At 37.7% G+C, this 23,989-nt stretch overlaps 1 protein-coding gene across 1 annotated transcript in view; it reads left to right on the top strand.

The window, feature by feature from the left end:
* PDE11A (phosphodiesterase 11A) overlaps positions 1–23,989 on the top strand; it is a 426,109-nt gene that overhangs the window by 230,229 nt on the left and 171,891 nt on the right. The window contains exon 9 of the mRNA XM_065929000.1: positions 484–576. Within this exon, the coding sequence (XP_065785072.1) occupies positions 484–576 (93 nt within the window). The remainder of the gene's footprint in view (positions 1–483; positions 577–23,989) is intronic.

The raw sequence follows: 23,989 nt of genomic DNA, 5'->3' as shown, positions 1-23,989 counted from the left end.
TTATTTTTCTCTAGCTGAGAATATGTCAGAACTTCTTTACTAACTGGTTCAAAATATGAATCCTCCTCCGTCCCCTTAACATTTACCTTATGGATACAATCACTTGGTTTCTTTACCAAACTCTTTTATATCATAGCTTTTGAAAGAGGTTGCTTTTGGTTAAATGGAATGAAATGACCAAAATCAGTTCACAACCTAAATAAAGTAAGAACATGTTTAAGTGGACTATATGTTTCTAAATGTATAAAGTTATTTCTTCACAATAACATTAAATTAATAATTTTTCTCTTGTGCAGTGTGAGCGATAAAGCTGTTACATGACAATAGTAATTAAGAATTTTATTGTACATATTTCCCTAAGGCCTACCTCTGTGTACAATAAAATTATATTTTCAGACCCATTCCTGATGCCTGTCTGCTTTTATATTAGATTATGCCAATGAGTTATTACACTTTTTAATTAGTGAACTCTCTCTTTCCTAGGCTTTTGTCATCTTTTGTGGCCTTGGCATCAACAATACAATTATGTATGATCAAGTGAAGAAGTCATGGGCCAAGCAGTCTGTGGCTCTTGATGTAAGTGCAATATATTTATATCAGAATTTATGCTAAAAGCTTTAATCTTTGAGTGGGAAAAGTCCTTGTTATAGAGTTTAGCTTTTCAATTTTTAATTATTTGTTTATGGGGTCAAATTTTAGTGTCATAGATTTGAATTTGATGAAAGCTACAGACACTCTCTAGAAAAATATACATGTGCGCATAGTTTTACATATAATATCAGGGATTATAATTCAGGTATAATCACAGATCCCCTGCAGCCCAACCATATGTGTTGTATAACGCATGAGTGGTCAGTTGTATCTGACTCTTGGCGACCCCATAGACTGTAGCTCACCAGGCTCCTCTGTCCATGGAATTTTCCAGGTAAAATATTGGAGTTCATTGACATTTCCTACTTTTTACCTATTCTTTACCATTGCGTCACCTGTGTACAGTTATTATAAGTACAGATTTAAAATTTTAGGTTTACTAAAAGGGATGATCCAGAATTAATTTGTCAGGATTTAAAACGTATTAAGAACGTATTTTGAATATGTATAGATAATGTGGAAATTCACAACTTTTATTACTGTAAGAAAAAAACTCCACTGTGATAATGTGTGATGCAGATGGGGGAAACTGATCTTGTCACCATGCAAGCCCCTCCCAGCTCCCCGCCACAGACATGAGCATCCCGCTGAGAACTTGGCCCTGTTTCCTGGGCCTGTACTCCATCTCCTCTAAGACCCACTAAGTTCTAAAAGTATAGCTCCACCTTCTCTAGTTGTTTTAGGTGTAGAGTTAGGTTATTTATTTGACTTTTCTTGTTTCTTGAGGTAAGCCTGTGATGCTATGAACCTTCCCCTTAGCACTTCTTTTACAGTGTGCCATAGGTTTTGGGTTGTTGTGTTTTCATTTTCATTCATTTCTATGCATATTTTGATTTCTTCTATGATTTGTTGGTTATTCAGAAGCATGTTATTTAGCCTCCATATGTTTGAATTTTTAATAGATTTTTTCCTGTAATTGAAATCTAATCTTACTGCACTGTGGTCAGAAAGGATGACTGGAATGATTTCAATTTTTTTGAATTTACCAAGGCTAGATTTATGGCCCAGGATGTGATCTATTCTGGAGAAGGTTCCATGTGCACTGTGAAATTGATTGTTTTGGGGTGAAATGTCCTATAGATATCAATTATGTCTAGCTGGTCCATTGTGTCATTTAAAGTTTGTGTTTCCTTGTTAATTTTCTGTTTAGTTGATCTATCCATAGGTGGGAGTGGGGTATTAAAGTCATCCACTATTATTGTGTTAGTGTTAATTTCCACTTTCATACTTGTTAGCAATTGCCTTACACGTTGTGGTGCTCCTATGTTGGGTGCATATATATTTATAATTGTTACATCGTCTTCTTGGATTGAACCTTGGATCATTATTTAGTGTTCTTCTTTGTCTCTTTTCACAGCCTTTATTTTAAAGTCTATTTTATCTGATATGAGTATTGCGACTCCTGCTTTCTTTTTGTCTCCATTTGCATGAAATATTTTTTTTCCAGCCCTTCACTTTCAGTCTGTATGTGTCCCTTGTTTTGAGGTGGGTCTCTTGTAGACAGCATATATAGGGGTCTTGCTTTTGTATCCATTCAGCCCGTCTTTGTCTTTTGATTGGGGTATTCAACCCATTTATGTTTAAGGTAGTTATTGATAAATATGGTCCCATTGCCATTTGCTTTGTTGTTTTGGGTTCATGTTCATACAGCCTTTCTGTGTTTCCTGTCTAGAGAAGATCCTTTAGCATTTGTTGAAGAGCTTGTTTGGTGGTGCTGAATTCTCTCAGCTTTTGCTTGTCTATAAAGCTTTTGAATTCTGTTTGCAGACGACATAATCCTCTACATAGAAAACCCTAAAGACTCAACCAGAAAATTACTAGAGCTAATCAATGAATATAGTAAAGTTGCAGGATATAAAATTAATACACAGAAATCCCTTGCATTCCTATACACTAACAGTGAGAAAACAGAAAGAGAAATTAAGGAAACAATACCATTCACCATTGCAACAAAAAGAATAAAATACTTAGGAGTATATCTACCTAAAGAAACAAAAGACCTATACATAGAAAACTATAAAACACTGATGAAAGAAATCAAAGAGGACACAAACAGATGGAGAAACATACCGTGTTCATGGATTGGAAGAATCAATATTGTCAAAATGGCTATATTACCCAAAGCAATCTATAGATTCAATACAATCCCTATCAAGCTACCAACAGTATTCTTCACAGAACTAGAACAAATAATTTCACAATTTGTATGGAAATACAAAAAACCTCGAATAGCTAAAGCAATCTTGAGAAAGAAGAATGAAACTGGAGGAATCAACCTGCCTGACTTCAGACTCTACTACAAAGCCACAGTCATCAAGACAGTATGGTACTGGCACAAAGACAGAAATATAGATCAATGGAACAAAATAGAAAGCCCAGAGATAAATCCACATACCTATGGACACCTTATCTTTGACAAAGGAGGCAAGGATATAAAATGGAAAAAAGACAACCTCTTTAACAAGTGGTGCTGGGAAAACTGGTCAATCACTTGTAAAAGAATGAAACTAGAACACTTTCTAACACCATACACAAATATAAACTGAAAATGGATTAAAGATCTAAATGTAAGACCAGAAACTATAAAACTCCTAGAGGAGAACATAGGCAAAACACTCTCTGACATAAATCACAGCAAGATCTTCTATGACCCACCTCCCAGAATATTGGAAATAAAAGCAAAACTAAACAAATGGGACCTAATGAAAATTAAAAGCTTTTGCACAACAAAGGAAACTATAAGTAAGGTGAAAAGACAGCCCTCAGATTGGGAGAAAATAATAGCAAATGAGGAAACAGACAAAGGATTAATCTCAAAAATATACAAGCAACTCCTGAAGCTCAATTCCAGAAAAATAAACGACCCAATCAAAAAATGGGCCAAAGAACTAAACAGACATTTCTCCAAAGAAGACATACAGATGGCTAACAAACACATGAAAAGATGCCCAACATCACTCATTATCAGAGAAATGCAAATCAAAACGACAATGAGGTACCATTACACACCAGTCAGGATGGCTGCTATCCAAAAGTCTACAAGCAATAAATGCTGGAGAGGGTGTGGAGAAAAAGGAACCCTCTTACACTGTTGGTGGGAATGCAAACTAGTACAGCCACTATGGAAAACAGTGTGGAGATTTCTTAAAAAGCTGGAAATAGAACTGCCATATGACCCAGCAATCCCACTCCTGGGCATACACACTGAGGAAACCAGATCTGAAAGAGACACGTGCACCCCAATGTTCATCGCAGCACTGTTTATAATAGCCAGGACATGGAAGCAACCTAGATGCCCATCAGTGGATGAATGGATAAGAAAGCTATGGTACATATACACCATGAAATATTACTCAGCCATTAAAAAGAATACATTTGAATCAGTTCTAATGAGGTGGATGAAACTGGAGCCCATTATACAGAGTGAAGTAAGCCAGAAAGATAAACACCAATACAGTATACCAACACATATATATGGAATTTAGAAAGATGGTAACGATAACCCTATATGCAGGACAGAGAAAGAGACACAGATGTACAGAACAGACTTTTGGACTCTGTGGGAGAAGGCGAGGGTGGAATAATCTGAGAGAATAGCATTGAAACATGTATACTATCAAGTGTGAAACAGATCGCCAGCCCAGGTTGGATGCATGAGACAAGTGCTCAGGGCTGGTGTACTGAGAAGACCCAGAGGAATGGGGAGGGAGGTGGGAGGGGGGATCGGGATGGGGAATACATGTAAATCCATGGCTGATTCATGTCAATGTATGACAAAAACCACTACAATATTGTAAAGTCATTAGCCTCCAACTAATAAAAGTAAATGATATAAAATAAAATAAAAGTATAGCTCTAGTCTCCCCTGAATCCCAGCTTGTTTAGACCCAATACATATTTTTTTTCCAACTTCTATTCTATAGCTATTAGCAAAGATTTTATTTATATCTACGAAATAAGTTTGGCTTCCCTGGTGGCTCTTATAGTAAAGAATATGCTTGCAATGTAGGAGACCCAGATTTGATCTCTAGGTTGGGAAGATCCCCTGGAGAAGGAAATGGCAACCCACTCCAAAATTCTTGCCTGGAGAATTCCATGGACAGAGGAGACTGGTGGGCTATACAGTCCTGGGGTCGCAAGAGTCAGACACGACTGAGTGACTAACCCACATGGAATAAGTATAGCAGATAAAATGTCAGTGTCTAGATAACATACGGTACAGTATTATATAAGACATGTACAGTCTTCAAAATATTCCGTGTATCAAGTGAGGCATTGTTAGGAAGGGAAAACCAAGGAAGAGGGTAAATAGCGGAGTCAGTGATACCTGCAGAATTCTGGTTTAAGGTTTAGAAGACTTAAAATTAATAGCCAACCATCTATGTGGGGCTTCCCTGGTACCTCAGCTGGTAAAGCAGGAGACTCCCAGGTCAATTCCTGGGTTGGGAAGATCCCCTGGAGAAGCGATAGGCTACCCACTCCAGTATTCTTGCCTAGAGAATCCCCATGGACAGAGGAGCCTGGTGGGCTACAGTTCATGGGGTCTCAAAGAGTTAGACACTAAGTGAAGCATGACCATCTACATACTTTTCCCTTCCTAACCAGACCTTGACATCTGGAAGCAACAGGGATCTGTGTCTTTTTTTCTTTTACAACCATATTTTCAGAGTCTAGCAGGGTACTTTGGTATTTATTGAATAGTTTTGGATGAATAGATGAAGGGGAAAAAGAAGGAGGAAGGAAAGAACGGGAGGAAGGGATTTTTTGCTCTCCCTCTGAGACAGTCCAGCTTTGTTTATATGTAACATCTCTCCAGTAAGAAATAACACAATATCAACAGGTTGAGTTAATATACAGGTGAACTTTAAACATGCAGTCAGCGAATAAGAATCACTAGTAGAACATTAAGGTCTGTGTGCAGAACCGTTTTTAAATGCTAGCTCTGTCACCTGCCTCAATGGTGAGAATTAAATGAGATGATATATGTGAAGATTTTAGGATATGGTCAATAAAATTATGGCAATAGTAACAGTCAGTTTATTACTTATAATTATATTTTTATTAGTGAGAAATTATCATGAATTGGAAAAAAGAGCAAAAGACAGGAATTTGGAACAGCAAATGTTGAGTCATGCCTCCTTCACTCTCATTGAATTCGGATCTCTAGAGAGTTACTTCATTGTTTCCGAATTTCTGAAACTATATAAAGGAGAACACACTATAAACTAGTCCCACTTAAACCCTACTTCATATTGCTATGGTGGAATTCTCTCTTTCTCTCTCTCTTTCACACACACACACAGAATTTCTCATGTAAACTCATTTTCTCACTCCTTGCCTACCTCCTAGTGGCTACTGAAGAGGGCCAAGATAACTGGGTTGAAGCATGAATGGCCATTTACCAGTGAAAGCCAGCATTCTCACTGGTTCCACTGCTTTTTAAAAATTGAAATGTAGTTGATTTATAACGTTGTGTAATATACAGCAAAATGATTCAGTTATTCAGATAATCTTTTTCAGATTCTTTTCCTTTATAGGTTATCGTAACTTACCAAATGGAGTTCCTTGTGCCATACAGTAGGACCTTGTTCTTTATCTATTTTGTATATAGTAGTGTGTCTATTCCTCCCCCACCCTTTCCCCTTTGGTAATCGTAAGCTTGTTTTCTATATCTGTGAGTTTATTTCTGTTTTGTAAATAAGTTCATTTGTATCATTTTTAAATGATTCCACATAAAAGTGATATAATACTGTTATAACAGGCAAGTAGCTAGATGCGCGCAGAGAAAGGGGTCATGGGCCAAATGGCAGGAAACCATACATCTTGTGAACAACGGGGATCTGTGGGCAGACAAAGAAAAACAGGAACATCCAGACTGACAGGAAACCACACATTTTGGGGTGACAAAGGTCCTGGAGGCAAAGATCTATCTGACTTACTTTGTTTTCACTGGTACCACTTCTTAGTTATCTACCTACCAGACCTAGGGAACCCCACAATTCCCATTACCTAGAAAGTACTACTGTCGTAGTCTCCTTACCCAGTAATTGATCATTTGACCCACTTGTTTGTGTGACTCAAATACCTCTTGTCCTTAGACACAAAAATTATTCCTGACACTCCCAAATTTTCAGCCCATCTCCGAGCCCTGTAACAGTCTCACCTTTTAGAGGCTGATTTATTTGTGTGGACTTGTATGTTCCGTGTGCTTTATTTGTGCCAGTGTCAAAAGTAGCATTGCCAGTCAGAATTCTGGTGTTACCATCTTGGTTTTGTCCCTCCACTCAACCCCTACCCCACCAGTCACCAAACTCTGTAATAATCAAGGGGTATCCACCGCCCTCCCTAGCCCAGGAATCCATATGCAAGAATATCTGGAAGGATTTCTTATCTCAGAACTTTATGAAGACAGTATGATGCTTTGAGAGCAACTAAACGCAAACTTTGGAATGAGATCTACATATGCTATAATATACATTAGCTTCTGAATGAATCTGTAGTTTAAAATTACATATTTGTAAATATTATACATGAATGTGAATAGTGTAATATTTACATAACTATTTAATAGAATTATGTATCTATATTTATGTACTTATGTCAGTGTAGTTCAATGAGGGATGTAAGGTACTTTGCAGGAAAATTTAGCAAGCCTTTTTAAGGGTAAAATAGCAATAATAACAATAATAGGAAAGAGTGAAAGAGAGAGAGGGAGACCATGAAAGCAAGTGAGAGGCCGTGTAAGCCAGGGGGACAAAACCCTGCTGGGGACAGAACAGCAGTGCTATCCTTGTACCATCTCCCCCAGGACAGGACCTGGGCTCACCCACTCCCCTTATCCCATCGTGGCCAAGCAAAGGTTCCCACTTGGCTCGGGACAGGTTCCTCTTGTGTTGTCTCATATTTGCTTATTCTCTCCAGTTTTTATTCTTGTCCCAAGATCTGTGTCTGAGCGTGGCTTTCTTCCCCTAATCTTACTGCACTGTCTTTTTTTTCAGTTGGTAATGAGAGGGGAAGGAAATAATCTAGGCCCCAGCCCCCAGTGACAGTATCCCCACCCCTACCGCACCTCCCACCCCCTAGACCGTCCCCTCCCCAGATGGAGGCGCCAGAGCTCCTGGCCTGGAGCGGTCCTCTGAATACACTCCTTCCTGCTGCCCTTAAGACCTTAAGAAGGCACAATGCTCTCTTCTTTCTTTTAAAAATTCTTTCCCCAAGCACTTTAAATAAAAATACCCTTTCGGTACATCCTCAGGAAGTAAACATTCTCCAAAGCAGTTCTATGGGAAGGCTAATCCTCACAGGTACTCCCAGAAATGTTCAGAGCTCACTATAGGTACACTTTTAAGGCAGGGGCCCTCATTCCCATCCATTTTCCCCTGCAGAAGGAGGCTTCAGGCCTTTATCCCAGTGAAAGGCAGTGCAGGGAGAAGATTTAAAGCCTTGTCTTTGGCATTAGTCTGGTTAGGATTGAATCCTGGTTTGGTAGCTGTCTATCTTGGACAAGATACTTACCCTTTCAGTCTTAATTTTTTTCACATATGCTAAGAAAATTGCTTTGACAGTTAAACAGTTAAATCGAGTAGGATAAAGCTGGAGAAAATAAGCAAATGTGAGACAACACAAGAAGAACAGTCCCGATTTGAGTGGGAAACTTTTGCTTGGCCACTTTGATAGGATAAGGGGAGTGGGTGAGCCCAGGTCCCAGGGGAGATGATACAAGGATAGCACTGCATGGGTTCTGTCCCCCTGGCTTGCACGCCCTCTCACTTACTCTCAGTTAAATAATGCAGGGAAAGTGTTTAGAGAGAACCTTTAGTTACAGTTAGCTATTCTATTACCCACAGCACTCACTGTCCCTAATCAGCACTGAGTTCTGAGTCTGCTCAGCCCAAGATTTGCTGTAAAACCACTGACTGAGGGGCTGGGCAAGAGCTGTAATTTTTTGCTTCTTTTATTACAAAGATAATTTCCAGCTTGAAGTGAGAGCTGAAAACAGGCCACTCATTTCCTGATTCCTCGACAGAATTCCCCATGTCAAAAACAGCATGTAAGTCATCCAAAGTTGCACATGTCCAAAGGCACAGCCTCTCCCAAAAGATTTGCCATACTGACAGTTTCAGCTCATTTTAGTTTAATTCACAAACGGTGAAAAATAGAACTATAAGCATACAAAATATTTTCTACTTTTCTGGCCTTTAAAAATGAAGTGACTAACACATTATCTGGATTTTGCTTAACAGGTGAATTATAAACTTTGTTTATAAACTTCATAAATAGGTAAATTATAAATTAGTTACTTTTCTGATTGCTTTTCTTAATTGTTCATGATTTAGTTATGTAGTTCTATTCTTAAACTCTTTTGTTCCTAAATATATAAAATTAATACTCTGAAGCTTTTAGAGAACAGAGATGCTCTTAAAGCTGAATAACAGAACAAAAAGAGGAATTTACTATCATGTTTAATAACTTTACTTCTGTGGTCTTGATTTCCATTTTGCATGAGCAGCAGAAATTTCACATGAAATGTACTGATGTGTGTTTACATTTTCTGACAGTAAGGATCCTATGATAAGAGTGGGAAAGCTTTACCTCTAAGTCTATAGGTAATACAGAGAAAATGCAACACAGCTGTAGATATAGGATATTACTTTTTCATTTTGAACATCAAGAATTGTCCTTTGGAGTGTCTTTCATAGAGACTGCGAATGAAGAGTTACCTAACACTGATGAGAAATTTTCCAGGAAATATAAATCAGGATATTAGGGACACCTTATACACATAAGGGCTTTCCTGGTGGCTCAGCGATAAAGAATCTGCCTGCAATGCAGGAGACCCGGGGTTTGAGCCCTGGATCATGAAGATCCCCTGAAAGAGGGCAAGGCAACCCACTCCAGTACTCCTGCCTAGAGAATCCCACAGACAAAGGAGCCTGGTGGGGCTGCAGTCCATAGGGTCACAGAGAGTCAGACAGACTGCTGCGACTAAGCACCGGCCGCACCACACACCTTTATGATCAAAAGAGGAAAGGAATGAAGGGCAAACAGAAGTGCGAAAAGGGCATATGCAATCAGGAGCAGCCCCATTGATTCTCCCTCGCAAAAGCCTCTTTCATCCATTTCCTCCTTTCCAATTGCCGCAGCAGTTGGAAAGCCTCTTCCTACTTAGAGGCTTCATTGCCTCCTGACTGAGCAAATGTACTAGCCTTCTTTTTGTTCTTCCTAAACCATATTTTAGATTGCATCATTCACTCACTCGCAAACCTTAAATTATTCCCAAATTACCTATCAAAGTACAAACTTCTGGCCTTTGAGGTCCCTGGAAATTCACATACCAAACAAACTTCCTGCCTCCGGCCCTCATTTCTCTTCTCAGAGTATTCTGTACTAATTACAAAACTCAGCTACATCATAGTCTACAAATCAACCACCTGCTTCTCTGCCCTCTGATTTTTGTTCTAACATCCTCTCCACTTTATTCTGTTCCAGTTATGTCATCTCCCCTCAAAATTGTCCCATCATTCAAAGCTTGATTTACAGGTAATCTTTTCTGTATAAAGCTTCTGATCTCATGGTTATATGTTCCTCTCTTTGCCCTATATTGCAGTTAATGGCGAGTCTGTGTTTTCCTCTGTTAGAACATGTGTCCATCAAAGCATATGATCATGTCTTAGCTACCTTTTATTCTGTTTGATGTTTTATATAAATATAATGGTACTCAATACAAGTATATTAAATAAATGAATGTGTGCAGCCATGAATTTCTCCATGAGAAATCTCCTAAGCTCCAAGAGGAGATTTCTCTCTAACTGGATGATTGAAAATGTTAGACTCCTAAGATGCCAGCAGAATGCCATTTGATTTTTTCTCAACCCTCTTCCTTTAAAATTACTCTGCTAAATCAGTCTTCCCCACTCTAGGGTGAACTCTGGTAGATTCTACGGCTCTTCTGACATACTCAGGAGTTATACAGCCCCCGAGCTGTTCCCCTTGTTTAGGATAAGAAGCCTGTGGCCAGGAGAGGATCATTTGTTGTTCAGTCGCTAAGTCGTGTCTGACTCTCTGTGACCCCATGGACTGTAGCTTGACAGGTTTCCCTATCCCTCACCGCCTCCTGGAGTTTGCTCAAACTCATGTCCATTGAGTCCATTGAGTCCATTGATTCGACATGGAGAGGGTCATGTTACTCTTGTTACTGAGCCTTGTTACTCTTGAGCCTTGTTACTTTTCCTCAGTTCACTTCCTCCCCCAAGACAGATGCAGGGAGGTCAGATGAGAGGGCAAAGCCTTACTTGACAGATGCTGCCCTAATTTGGTTTCAGGGCCCTCTGTATCAGACACCAGCATTCTCTTTTTATCATGAGTTGCTTTTATAAATTCTTCAGAGGACTCTTAGGAGTAGCAACCTCCTGATGGCAGTCCCTAATATGGGTGTGCCTCTCCTGATGACTGGTTATAATCCCCCCTCAGCCCCTGGCTTCCAGGGGCCCATCCACACCCTTCTTCATGGAGATCATCTCATTCTTCCAGGAATTCCTCTTGGTCAAGGCCTATTTTTGTTTCTTATTTTTAACTGTGGTAAAATAGACACAGCATAAAATTTATTATTTTTAGTTATACAGTTCAGCGGCATAAGTACATTCACATTGATATGCAACCATCACCATCATCCATCACCAGAACTTTTTCATCTTCCCAAAGTGAAAATCTGTGCCCATTAAACATTAACTCCTCATTTTTCCTTGCATGCAGCCCATGGCAACCACCATTCTCCTTTTCATCTACGTATTTCTCTACTCAGGGTACCTCATATAGCAAAATCTTAATTGTCCATATGCAACTGGCTTATTTCACTTATTTTCAAGATTCATCTATGTTGAAGCATGTGTCCAAATTTTCTTCCTTTTTAAGGCTGACTAATATTCCATTGGTTATGGTTTTTCCAGTGGTCATGTATGGATCTGAGAGTTGGACTGTGAAGAAAGCTGAGTGCTGAAAAATTGATGCTTTTGAACTATGGTGTTGGAGAAGACTCTTGAGAGTCCCTTGGACTGCAAGGAGATCCAACCAGTCCATCCTAAAGGACATTAGTCCTGGGTATTCATTGGAAGGACTGATGCTGAAGCTGAAACTCCAATACTTTGGCCACCTGATGCAAAGAGTTGACTCATTGGAAAAGACCCTGATGCTGGGAGGGATTAGGGGCAGGAGGAGAAGGGGACGACAGAGGATGAGATGGCTGGATGGCATCACTGACTCAATGGACATGAGTTTGAGTAAACTCTGGGAGTTGGTGATGGACAGGGAGGCCTGGCATGCTGCAATTCATGGGGTCGCAAAGAGTCGGACATGACTGAGCGACTGAACTCAACTGAATATTCCATTATATGTGTCTATTACACATGTTCGTTCATTCATCTGTTGATAAACACTTGGGCTGCTTTCAGGTCAAAGTCCTTTTAAACCTGGATATCTTTCATAGATCCATTTGATCTATGGGAAAAATCACATGTTTTCAACCATTAGATTGAAGTGCAAGTCCTCCTCAAAACACCTCTCTCTTTATGCTCACTAACTTCTGTAGTTTTTAGGTGTGAATCAGGTACCAGTCTCTGTTCCCACACTACACTAAGGTGAAAGACACAGTAGGTCCCCCAAATGATTCTCCAGAAGGAACTCTCAAGAAACCCTAAGATATCCTCAATATGCATACTCAGTTGCTCAGTGTTGTCTGACTCTTTGCGACCCTTTGGACTGTAGGTCACCAGGCTCCTCTGTTCATGGGATTCTTCAGGCAAGAATACTGGAGTGGGTTGCCATGCCCTCCTCCAGGGGATCTTCCTGATCCAGGGATGGAACATGCATCTCCCTCATTGGCAGATGGATTCTTTACCACTGAGCCGTCAGGGAAGCCCATCTCCTCAATATGGGGTTCTCATAAATTGTTATCCTTTTTACACAATGCAGAGTGGGAAAAAAGCGCCTTAACTTGGAGGCAGGAGAACTAGTTTGGGGCACCTTCTTTTCAAGTCCTACATAAAAGGCCTAGATGTAGTACCTTTAGAATGTAGTACCTATTTGTCTCAACTATAAACTCAGGCAGAAAGAGTCTCATTTAAACATCCTGTTTTGTCTACCAAAATAGTTTTTTCTAGACCAGGTTACTGTCAGACCACAATCCAATGACTGCCCAAATGGTAAGTATCAACCCTGGAAAGACCCATGTTTATTTGTAGGTACAATGGATACAAGTGTGCAATTACAAAACCAAATGGAATGCATCAACAGAAATGGAATTATTCCCACTTGTAACTTCTTTTTTACTGACGATATGATGGATTATGTAAACACTTCTTTTGGAGAAAAGAAAAAAAGAAACACAAATTACTCTCTTCAGTGGTTATGTACTAATTAGTTCCCTGTTGTGGTCACTACTACATCATTTGTTGTTCAGTTGCTCAGTTTTGTCTGACTTTTTGTGACCCCATGGACTGCAGCACAGCAGGCTTCCCTGTCCTTCACCATCTCCCAGAGCTTGTCAAACTCATGTCCATTGAATTGGTGATGCCATCCAACCATCTCATCCTCTGTCATCCCATTCTTCTCCTGCTTTCAATCTTTCCCAGCATCACGGTCTTTTCAAATGAATTGACCTTTGCATCAAGTGGCCAAAGTATTGGAGCTTTAGTTTCAGCATCAGTCCTTCCAATGAATATTCAGGGTTGAGTTCCTTTAGTGTTGACTGGTTTGATCTCCTTGCAGTCCAAGGGACTCTCAAGAGTCTCCTCCAACACCACAGTTCAAAGCATCAATTCTTCAGTGCTCAGCCTTATTTATGGTCCAACTCTCACATCCCTACATGACTACTGGAAAAACCATAGCTTTGACTAGATGGACCTTTGTCAGCAAAGTAATGTCTCTGCTTTTTAATATGCTGTCTAGGTTGGTCATAGCTTTTCCTCTAAGAAGCAAGTGTCTTTTAATTTCATGGCTGGAGTACCATCTGTAGTGGTTTTTGAGCCCCCCAAAATCAAGTCTCTCACTGTTTCTTCATCTATTTGCCATGAAGTGATAGGACCAGATGCCATGATCTTAGTTTTTGAATGTGTAGTTTTAAGCCAGCTTTTTCACTCTCCTCTTTCACCTTCATCAAGAGCCTCTTTAGTTCCTCTTCCCTTTCTGCCATAAGGGTAGTGTTATCTGCATATCTGAGGTTGTTGTTATTTCTCCCAGAAATCTTGATTCCAGCTTGTGCTTCATTCAGCCTGGCATTTCTCATGATGTACGCTGCACATAAGTTTAATAAGCAGGGTGACAGTATACTGCCTTGATGTACTCCTTTCCCAGTTTTGAACCAGTCCATTGTTCCATGTCCGGTTCTAACTGTTGCTTCTTTACCTGCATACAGGTTTCACAGGAGGCAGGTAAGGTGGTCTGGTATTCCCATCTCTTTAAGAATTTCCCACAGTTTGTTGTGACACACACAGTCAAAGCCTTCAGCATAGTCAATGAAGCAGAAGTAGATGTTTTCCTGGAACTATCTTGCTTTTTTGATGATCCAACAGATGTTGGCAATTTGATCTCTGGTTCCCCTGCCTTTCCTAAATCCAGCTTGAACATCTGGAAGTTCATGGTTCATGTACTATTGAAGCCTCGCTTGTAGAATTTTGAGCGTTACTTTGCTAGCCTATAAGATGAGTGCAATTGTGTAGTAGTTTGAACATTCTTTGGCATTACCTTTCTTAGGGATTGGAATGAAAACTGACCTTTTCCAGTCCTGTGGCCACTGCTGAGTTTTCCAAATTTGCTGACATATTGAGTACAGCACTTTCACCTTATGAGTTACCAAAAAAAAAAAAAAGAAGAAGAAGATTTGGAAGCTGTTCTCTCTGAAAATTCCAGGGTCTTATTGAGTTGGTTTATTAATATAAATTTATGATCATGCATGTGTGCTCAGCCATGTACGACTCTTTGTGACCCCATAGACTATAGCCTGCCACTCTTCTCTGTCCATGGAATTCTCCAGGCAAGAATACTGGAGTGGGTTGCCATTCCCTTCTCCAGGGGATCTTCCAGACCCAAGACCTGAAATTTTGTGTTTTGTGTCTCCTGCATTAACAAGCAAATTCATTTTTTTTTCCACTTTAGTTTTTAATTGAAGGATAATTGCTTTACAGAATTTTGTTGTTTTTTGTCAAACATCAACAATAATCAGCCGTAGGTACTCCCTAGTACCTAAGACTACTCCTTAGTCCTCTTCCTCCCAAACTTCGCTCCTCAGCCTGCCTCCCATCTCTCTCCCCATCCCACCCTTCTAGGTTGTCACAGAGCCCCTGTTTGAGTTCCCTGAGTCATAGAGCAAGTTCCCACTGACTATCTCTTCTACTTATGGTATTGTAAGTTTCCATGTTACTCTCCCTATGCATCTCTCCCTCTCCCTCCTCCCCACCCCCCATGTCCATAGGTCTGTTCTCTATGTCTGTTTCTCCACTGGTGCCCTGCAAATAAATTCATCAGTACCATCTTTCTAGATTCCATATATATGCATCAGTATATAGTATTTATATTTCTCTTTCTGACTTACTTCACTCTGTATAGTCGGTTCTAGGTTCATCTACCTCATTAGAACTGACTCAAATGAATTCCTTTTTATCGCTGAGTAATATCCCATTGTAAATATGGACCACAGTTTCTTTATCCATTCATTTGTCAGTGGACATCTAGGTTGCTTCCAAGTCCTAGCTATTGTAATAGTGCTACAGTCAACATTGGGGTGCATGTGTCTTTTTCAGTTTTGGATTCCTCAGAGTATATACCTAAGAGTTTTTTGCTGGGTTGTATGGTAGTTTTATTCTTTTATTCCTAGTTTTTTAAGGAATCTCCATACCATCTTCTGCAGTAACTGTATCAATTTACATTTCCACCAGCAATGCAAGAGAGTTCCCTTTTCTCCACACCCTCTCCCAGCGTTCATTGTAGACTTTTTGATGATGGCCATTCTGACTGGTGTGAGGTGATATCACACTGTAGTTTTGATTTGTATTTCTCTAATAATGAGTGATGTTGAGCATCGTTTCATGTGTTTGCTAGCTGTCTGTATGTCTTTTTTGGAGAAATGTTTGTTTAGGTCTTTTTTCCAATTTTTGATTGGGTTATTTGTTTTGTTTTGTTGCTGTTTTGTTTTTTTTTTTTTGTATTGAGTTGTATGAGCTGCTTGTATATTTTGGAAATTAATTCTTTGTCAGTTGTTTCCGTTGCTATTATTTTCTCCCATCCTGCTTGTCTTTTCACCTTCTTGTGGTTTCCTTTGCTGTGCAAAAGTTTTTAAGTTTAATTAGGTCCCACTTGTTTATTTTTGTTTTTATTTCCGTTATTCTAGGTGGTGGGTCATAGAAGATCTTGCTTTGATTTGTGTCATTGAGTGTTCTGCCTGTTTTCCTCTAAGAGTTTTACAGTTTCTGGTCTTAGATTTTGGTCTTTAATCCATTTTGAGTTTATCTTTGTGTATGGCATTAGGAGGTGTTCTAATTTCATTCTTTTACATGTAGCTGTCCAGTTTTCCCAGCACCACTTATTGAAGAGGCTGTCTTTGCCCCATTGTATATTCTTGCCTCCTTTGTCAAAAATAAGGTACCCATAGGTGTGTGGGTTTATCTCTGGGCTCTCTATCTTGTTCAGTAGGTCTATATTTCTGTTTTTGTGCCAGTACCATACTGTCTTGATGACTATAGCTTTGTAGTATAGTCTGAAGTAAGGAAGGTTGATTCCTCCAGCTCCATTCTTCTTTCTCAAGACTGCTTTGACTTCGGGTCTTTTGTGTTTCCACATGAACTGTGATTTTTTGTTCTAGTTTTATGAAAAATTCCATTGGTAATTTGATAAGGATTTCATTGAGTCTGTAGATTGCATTTGGTAGTATAGTCATTTCCTACCCAGGAACATGATATATCTCTCCATCTGTTTATGTCATCTTTGATTTCTTTCCTCAGTGTCTTATAATTTTCTGTATACAGTTCTTTTGTCTTCTTAGGTAGGTTTATTCCTAGATATTTTATTGTTGCAGTGATGAATGGGACTGATTCCTTAATTTCTCTTTCTGATTTTTCATTGTTAGTGTATAGGAATGCAAGTGATTTCTGTGTATCAACCTTGTATCCTGTGATTTTGCTGAATTCAGTGATTAGCTCTAGTAATTTTCTGATAGCTTCTTTTGGGTTTTCTATGTATATATCATGTCATCTGTGAACAGTGAGAGTTTTACTTCTTCTTTTCTGATCTAGATTCCTTTTATTACTTTTTCTTCTCTAACTGCTATAGCTAGGACTTCCAAAACTATGTTGAATAATAGTGGTGAGAGTGGACACCCTTGTCTTGTTCCTGATCTTGGAGGGAGTGCTTTTAGTTTTTCACCATTGAGAATAATGTTTGCTGTGGGCTTATCATATATAGCCTTTACTGTGTTGAGGTAGTTTCCTTCTGTGCTCATTTTTTGAAGTGTTTTTACCGTAAGTGTGTGCTGAATTTTGTTGAAGGCTTTTTCTGCATCTATTCAGATAAACATGTGGTTTTTACCTTTCAATTTGTTAATATGGTATATCACATTGATTGATTTACATATATTGAAGAATCCTTGCATCTCTGGAATAAACCTGACTTGATCATGGTATATGAGCTTTTTAATGTGTTGCTGAATTCTGTTTGCGAGAATTTTGTTGAGGATTTTTCCATCTATGTTCATCGGTGATATCAGCCTGTAATTTTCTTTTTGTGTGTTGTCTTTGCCTGCTTTTGGTATCAGGGTGACTGTGGCCTCATAGGATGAGTTTGGAAGTGTTTCTCCCTCTGCAATTTTTGGGAGGAGTTTCTGAAAAATAGGCATTAGCTCTTCTCTAAATGTTTGATAGAATTCCTCTGTGAAGCCCTCTGGCCCTGGGCTTTTGTTTTTTGGGAGTTTTTTTTTTTTTTTTTTTAATTACAGTTTTGATTTCAGTGTTTGTAATTGGCTTGTTCATAATTTCTATTTCTTCCTGTTTCAGTCTTGGGAGGTTGAACTTTTCTAAGAATCTGTCCATTTTCTCTAGGTTGTCCATTTTATTAGCATATAGTTGCTCACAATATTCTCTTATGATCCTTTGTATTTCTGTGTTGTTTGTTGTAACCTCTCTTTTTTCATTTCTAATCTTGTTGATTTGATTTTTCTCCCTTTTTCTCATAATGAGTCTGGCTAGTGGTTTGTCAGTTTTGTTTATCTTCTCAAAGAACCAGCTTTTAGTTTCATTAATCTTTGCTAGTACTTCCTTCATTTCTTTTTCATTTATTTCTCCTCTGATCTTTATGATTTCTTTCCTTCTGGCAGATAAATTCTTTACCACCAGTGCCACCTGGAAAACCAAACTGTGACTTTAAAAAAATCCCTAAGAAAATAATCATGCTAAATTTCTTGTACTTCTTTGATAGCCCAGTAAAGACAAGCTAAACCAATAGTGTGAGCTTCAAATTTTCATTTGCTGCTTTCTGTTGCCCAAAGAAAGATCTCACAATGACACACTGATTGAGCTTTGGGGATATTCTAGCATAGCCCACAGATTATAATAAACAGGGGTGCTTTTTAAAAATATTGGCGCCTGGACCCTTTTCTAAACTGACATATCAGAAATCTCTGAAAGTGGAGACTAAGCATATGCATCTACAAAAAGTTCCCCATGTGATTCTGATGTACAAGTGAGAAGCATTGATATAGAGTGATCTATTGATATTTGTGTGATAATTTCTCCAATACTTTCTTTCACAAAAGGCAAACATTATATTGGATATTAGTACTTCCTTTGTAGATATTTGTTGAAAAATTAGATTGAAGAGGGTAGGTGAATTGAAGTGAGGTTAAAGGGTGCTCTCTCCTTCCAGATCTGAATACCCATTTATTCTTTGACTCCTTCTAATGGTTTCCATCCTCACCTCTCTTTGGAGGTATCATCTGGAAGGCTATCAGTGAACACCTGTGTTCAGTTCCCATTCTCAGACCTTAACTTCTCTTATCTGTTCATGCTGCTGACTCTTTCCCCCCAATCACAGAAAAGAAAACCAGTCTACTATGGTAATTAACCTGCAAATGACTAGTTTATTTCATGGTCATAGGATCCAGAGCAAAGATAGATGAACCTTAAAAACAAGAAATGGGGCAACGATTTTAGTATTACAAGGCTCATTGTGTAATTTATTAGAATTTTATAGTTTTAAATTTTTCTTTAGTAAAAGGAGAAACAGTTTCTATTCCAATGCCGAGAATAGTATTAATACTTGACATATAGTAGATACAAATATTTGCTTAATGTTATCATTTATTTATTTGTTTATGAATGAACATAATTTCATACCTAATCTTATACCTAATGGTATCTGAAGCATTTTTTTACTTACTAACAGCTCCTGTAAGCACCTGTTTTTGCAAATTTAGGACACAGACTAGTGAAATATCTATGAAAACTGTGATTGCCAGTTTATAACTTTGCACATAAAGTCCACAAATTTTTTGAAGCTGGATCTGTGGGCCATTCTTTGAGCTAGCAATGAGGAAGTATATATGTTTTGTTTCTTTTGTCTCAATAATACCTGCTATAGATTATTAGGGTCACAAAGTATTTTTTTAAATCTTCTTGTTTGGAGGCAGATCAATCATAACTCTAGCAATTTTTCTGCTTTCTATGTTTTCTACTATATCCTCCCTTGGCTTCTATGACTCTACTTAAGTGATTCTTTCACTCTTAAATCTCTTCAGCCCTCTTCTGAATATTCTTTGAGGTTGAATCATGTGACCTATTTGCTCCTATTTTCTCTCTGTACACTTTATCCCTGAGCAATTTCAGCTACTCATTTGGCTTTAACTGAGAAGACTCCCAATATGTATTCCTAGTTCACTCTTTCTCTGTCCTTGAAACTTCAGACTTTTATTTCCTGCTAACTCTTAGCTCTTGTTTGTACCTCCAAAATTTCAGACTTAACATATTTAACAGTTACAATCCCCATTAGAAAAAGAATATACATATATTCTTTTTTAATATATTCTTTTAATATGTATGTATATTTATATTATTATTATTAATAGAATATTGAGACACTTCCCTGGGAGTCCAGTATTTAAGATTCCTTGCTTTCAATTCAGGGGGTGAGGGTTTGATCCCTGGTCAGGGAACTAAGATCTGCATGCTGTGGAGTGCAGTCACATAAATACACATTAAAAATAAATAAGTAGGGCTTTCCTGGTGGCTCAGTGGTAAAGAATCCACCTGCCAATGCAAGAGACACAGGTTCGATCCCTGGTCAGGGAAGATACCACAGGCCACGGAGCAACTAAGCCCATGTACACAACTATTGAGCGGTGCTCTAGAGCCCAGGAGCCGCAACTACCGAAGCACGTGCACCTTAGAGCCAGGGCTCTGCAACAAGCCACCGCAATGACAAACCCACACGGGGCAACCAGAGAGTGGCACCTGCTTGCCACAGCTAGAGAGAAGTCTGAGCAGCAGTGAAGACACAGCACAGCCAAAAATAGATAAATAAAGTATAAAATGAATAAATAAATACAATCCGTCCATTGAAAAAAACAGAACAATGATATGATGGTTTCATTCACAGTGGTTTATCACTAACTTCTCCCTGACTTTGCACATCTAGCCATTTGCCAGGCTGTCTTTTGCTTCCTGCACCATCTCCTTCTTCACTGCTATCTCTGTAGTGCAGGTCTTTATTTCCTCTTTCCTGTACTGATGCTGCTTGCTCAAGCTGATAATCCTGGCTCTAGTTTCTTATTTTCCCTGTGCATAATACTCACAATATTTGAATTTGCCTTCCTAAATCATAATACCGGTTGTATCTGCTCTAAAAAAAAAAATTAGTGACTTCCCATTGCATACAAATTAGGGCTTTCAAGATCCTCCACTATTGATGACAGTATTTTTTTAAACTTAGTTTTCATTTCTTCCATCTAGGAAAAAAATCTCTATTATTATGTGTTTCTCAAAAATATCTTGAGATTCCCTCTCTGTGTCTTTTCTGCATGTGCTTAAAAAAACCTTTCAACAGACCTCAAACTTCACCTTTTCTTCTAATGTTTCCTGTTGTGTCCCCAATAGATGTGATTGTTCCTTTCTTTTAATCTCTTTATTTAAAAGGCTATTGTCACATGAAATCTCTGCTATGTTGGTTGATATTCAAATAGAAATATTTTGCAAAGACTAATAAAAACATAGTGCTTACCACTTAGATATTTGATAATAAAGATAAAGATTAGTCAAATTGTTTTCTTATGATTCTTCTGTACCAAGTATGACCCCTATAGGATATAATTATTTCTTATATTTTAAAATGTTTTTAAGTTAACTTTAAATAATTTATCATTATAGAGATATAAAAAGTCTTTAGAAGAAATCAAATCAGTGGTAACCCATGGCTAGAGTTTACTACCTTTCCATTTGGGTTAACAATTTTTTCTTTCTTTTTTTTTTTTCTTTCAGCCTTTTTAAGATGTCACTGTTATACAGATTCTACTGTTACTAATGAAAACTCTGCCCTTATTTTTGTAAATGTGATGTGTCTTTATTTCTCATTTCTGTTAACATTTTCTTTTTAATCTTTGCTTTACAGTCATTTGATTGTGATGTACCTAGGTGTGTTTTTCTTTGTATTTCTTTTGCTTGGGGTTCATTGAGTTTCTCGGCTCAAAGGGTTAATAGCTTTCATAAATTTTAGAAATTATTTGGCTAATATCTCTTCAAATATTTATTTTTCTTTATTCTCTCTCCTTCTGGGCCCAGTTACATGCATGGTGAATCATGTAATATTGGCCTACAGATCTCTGACACATAATTTTTTCGTTTTTTTTTTTCCTCTGTGCTTCAGTTTGGGAGTTTTCCATTCAATTTTCTCAGAGTTTACTGATTCTTTTTTCTTTCTAATCTTCTATAAAGTCATTTTCTATAAAGTCTTCTATAAAGACTTCTATAAAGTCTTCTATAACGTCAATTTCTGATATTTTATGGTACTTTGTTGTATTAATATTGTATGTTTCAATTCTAGACATTTTGACTTGGTTCTTTTATACACTTTAATTTCTCTGCTTGAAATATCCCAACCATTACGATGTCTAACTTTTCCTTTAAACTTTTAACATCCAGTTCTTCACAAGTTATTTTATATTTCTCATCTTTTTTTCTAACATCAGGGCATCCATGAATCTGCCTCTACTGATTGCTTCTTTTCTCAGTTAGGAATCATATTTTTCTGTTTCTTTGACTGTCTTTGTAAATATTTATTGCATACCAAACATCTTGTGTAGAAGAACAAAAGTAGATGAAGTTTTTGGTAGATACTGTTTGAGCTAAATAATATTTTTTATTGCGTTTTGTTTTTCCAGATAGGATATGAGAGCATATGTAATAGCCTTATGTCAGAGAGATCTGACAAAAAGATCTGACATAGAGATCTGACAGCTAGCATGAGAAGCTGATCATTCAAATTCAGCTATCTGTAGTGCTTGGCTGAAAATAGGTGAAGTTTTTATTACCTTCAGTTTATTTCTGATTTCCAAAGAGACTGTAGAGATCTCCTTTTGCCCTTCAACCCAACTCCAACTGCTCAGGCTACACTGAGTGGGTGGCCACATTTAGAATTTGAGTTGAAGGAGTTTGAGTTGAAGCGCAAGTTCATTTCAGTTAACTTCTGGTTTCAAGTCCATCGGGGCCTGAAACCTAATAGGAATATGAGACTTCTATTTTCCAGCTCTGCACTCACCATCACTTTCACAGGAAACTTCCCATGGGAGAGATTTCAAGCTGACAATTTACATCCATGGCTGTTCCAGATACTTGTATGTTATGCCAGGCCACACTGTTGTTAAAAACTTGGCTAGCTGTCTTCCTTTCAGCAGTTACTCTACTGAGCATAGGCTCATCCTCCTGCTGGAAGCTTTGGTCCCAGCTATGGAAGCAGCCTCTCCTCTGCATTCATTTATAAAGGACATCTCTTGACTGGAATGTAGCTCATTTGGATTTATCTATGTCCACCACTCACTCTTTGACAGCTTTAAAATGAAGTGTGAATTTTATTTTGTCTTTTGTTCTTATTGCTATAAAGCGAGTAGCAATATTTTAAGATATTGTTTATCCTGTTAGGAAGTGAAAATGTCTGGCCAGTTCTTTTTACTTTCCATAATTGATATCATCTGTTAGATATTAACTTTTTTTTTGGTAATTTAATCGTATTTTGTCAGGAAGGGAGTTGAATATTTTTATAGTGTGTTTCATCAATCTTCTACTTGGATTGTTAATATTTCTTGTGTTCTGTAATTTTGATTTCATATTTCTTGCAAAAATAGATTCACAACTGTGAATTGTTTCTTTGACAGATTTGAAATTACTCTTTTTATTCAATCACTTTTCACTTTGAAAACTCCTTCATTTGAAATTAATGTTGTCATCTGTGTTCATATTTTTTTGTTTATTGTATTGTTAAGAATACATATATTCAATGAATATTTCCTATGTTCCAAGCACTTTTCTGGTCACTGGAGATAAAGCAATGAGCAAAGCAGACCTGAGGCATTTCTTTACAGAGCTTAGTATGTGAAGTAAACAGCAACCAAAAAAGTCATACAAATCAGAATCTAATCAGTTGTGCTAAATTCTATGTGGAAAAAATACAGGATGTCATAAGAAAATCTAGTATGGGACATAAACTGGGATTTTAGATAAGTCTTCTATAAAGGATATATGTTTACACTGGCACTTCTTTACTTATTCCTTTATTACTTCTAGGTAATTTTGTTTTAGGCATATTTCTTATGAACTGCATACATCTGAATTTAATTTTTTACTCCATTCTGAGAATCTTTTTTTTTTAAAACAAGGGGTTTGTTTATGTCTATCATCTTATCTCTCTGAATTTTTACTATGTTTTTCTTTTTCTGAGTTTTACTATACATATTATATTTTGCTTTATTTGTTTACTTCAATGAAGTGCTCCTTTGACAAAAGCATTCTTTAATCAATATATCTCTAATTAATAAAGACAAAACTAAAACAGTATCTTCTAACTCCCCACCATGTAGGAAAATGAATTGAGTATGTGTTTACCTGCAGTTTGCTTGTTTTTGTTCATGTATTAAAGGATTTTAATTACATTATAAATAGTAAATTGCTGCATTTACAAAATGCATTATTTTCTCAAGCAACACTACTTATATTTATTCATATTAATGTAACTATATTTCTAATATTAATTTGAACATAGATTTTGTTTGGTAATCTAATCTTGTCTATCAAACCACCCCAAACTTGTTAGCTTA

This window comes from Muntiacus reevesi, chromosome 3, assembly GCF_963930625.1.
Source record: "Muntiacus reevesi chromosome 3, mMunRee1.1, whole genome shotgun sequence".
NCBI classification, from domain to species: domain Eukaryota; kingdom Metazoa; phylum Chordata; class Mammalia; order Artiodactyla; family Cervidae; genus Muntiacus; species Muntiacus reevesi.
The sequence above is the reverse complement of the archived record's forward strand: the minus strand, read 5'-3'. Positions and strand labels throughout refer to the sequence as shown.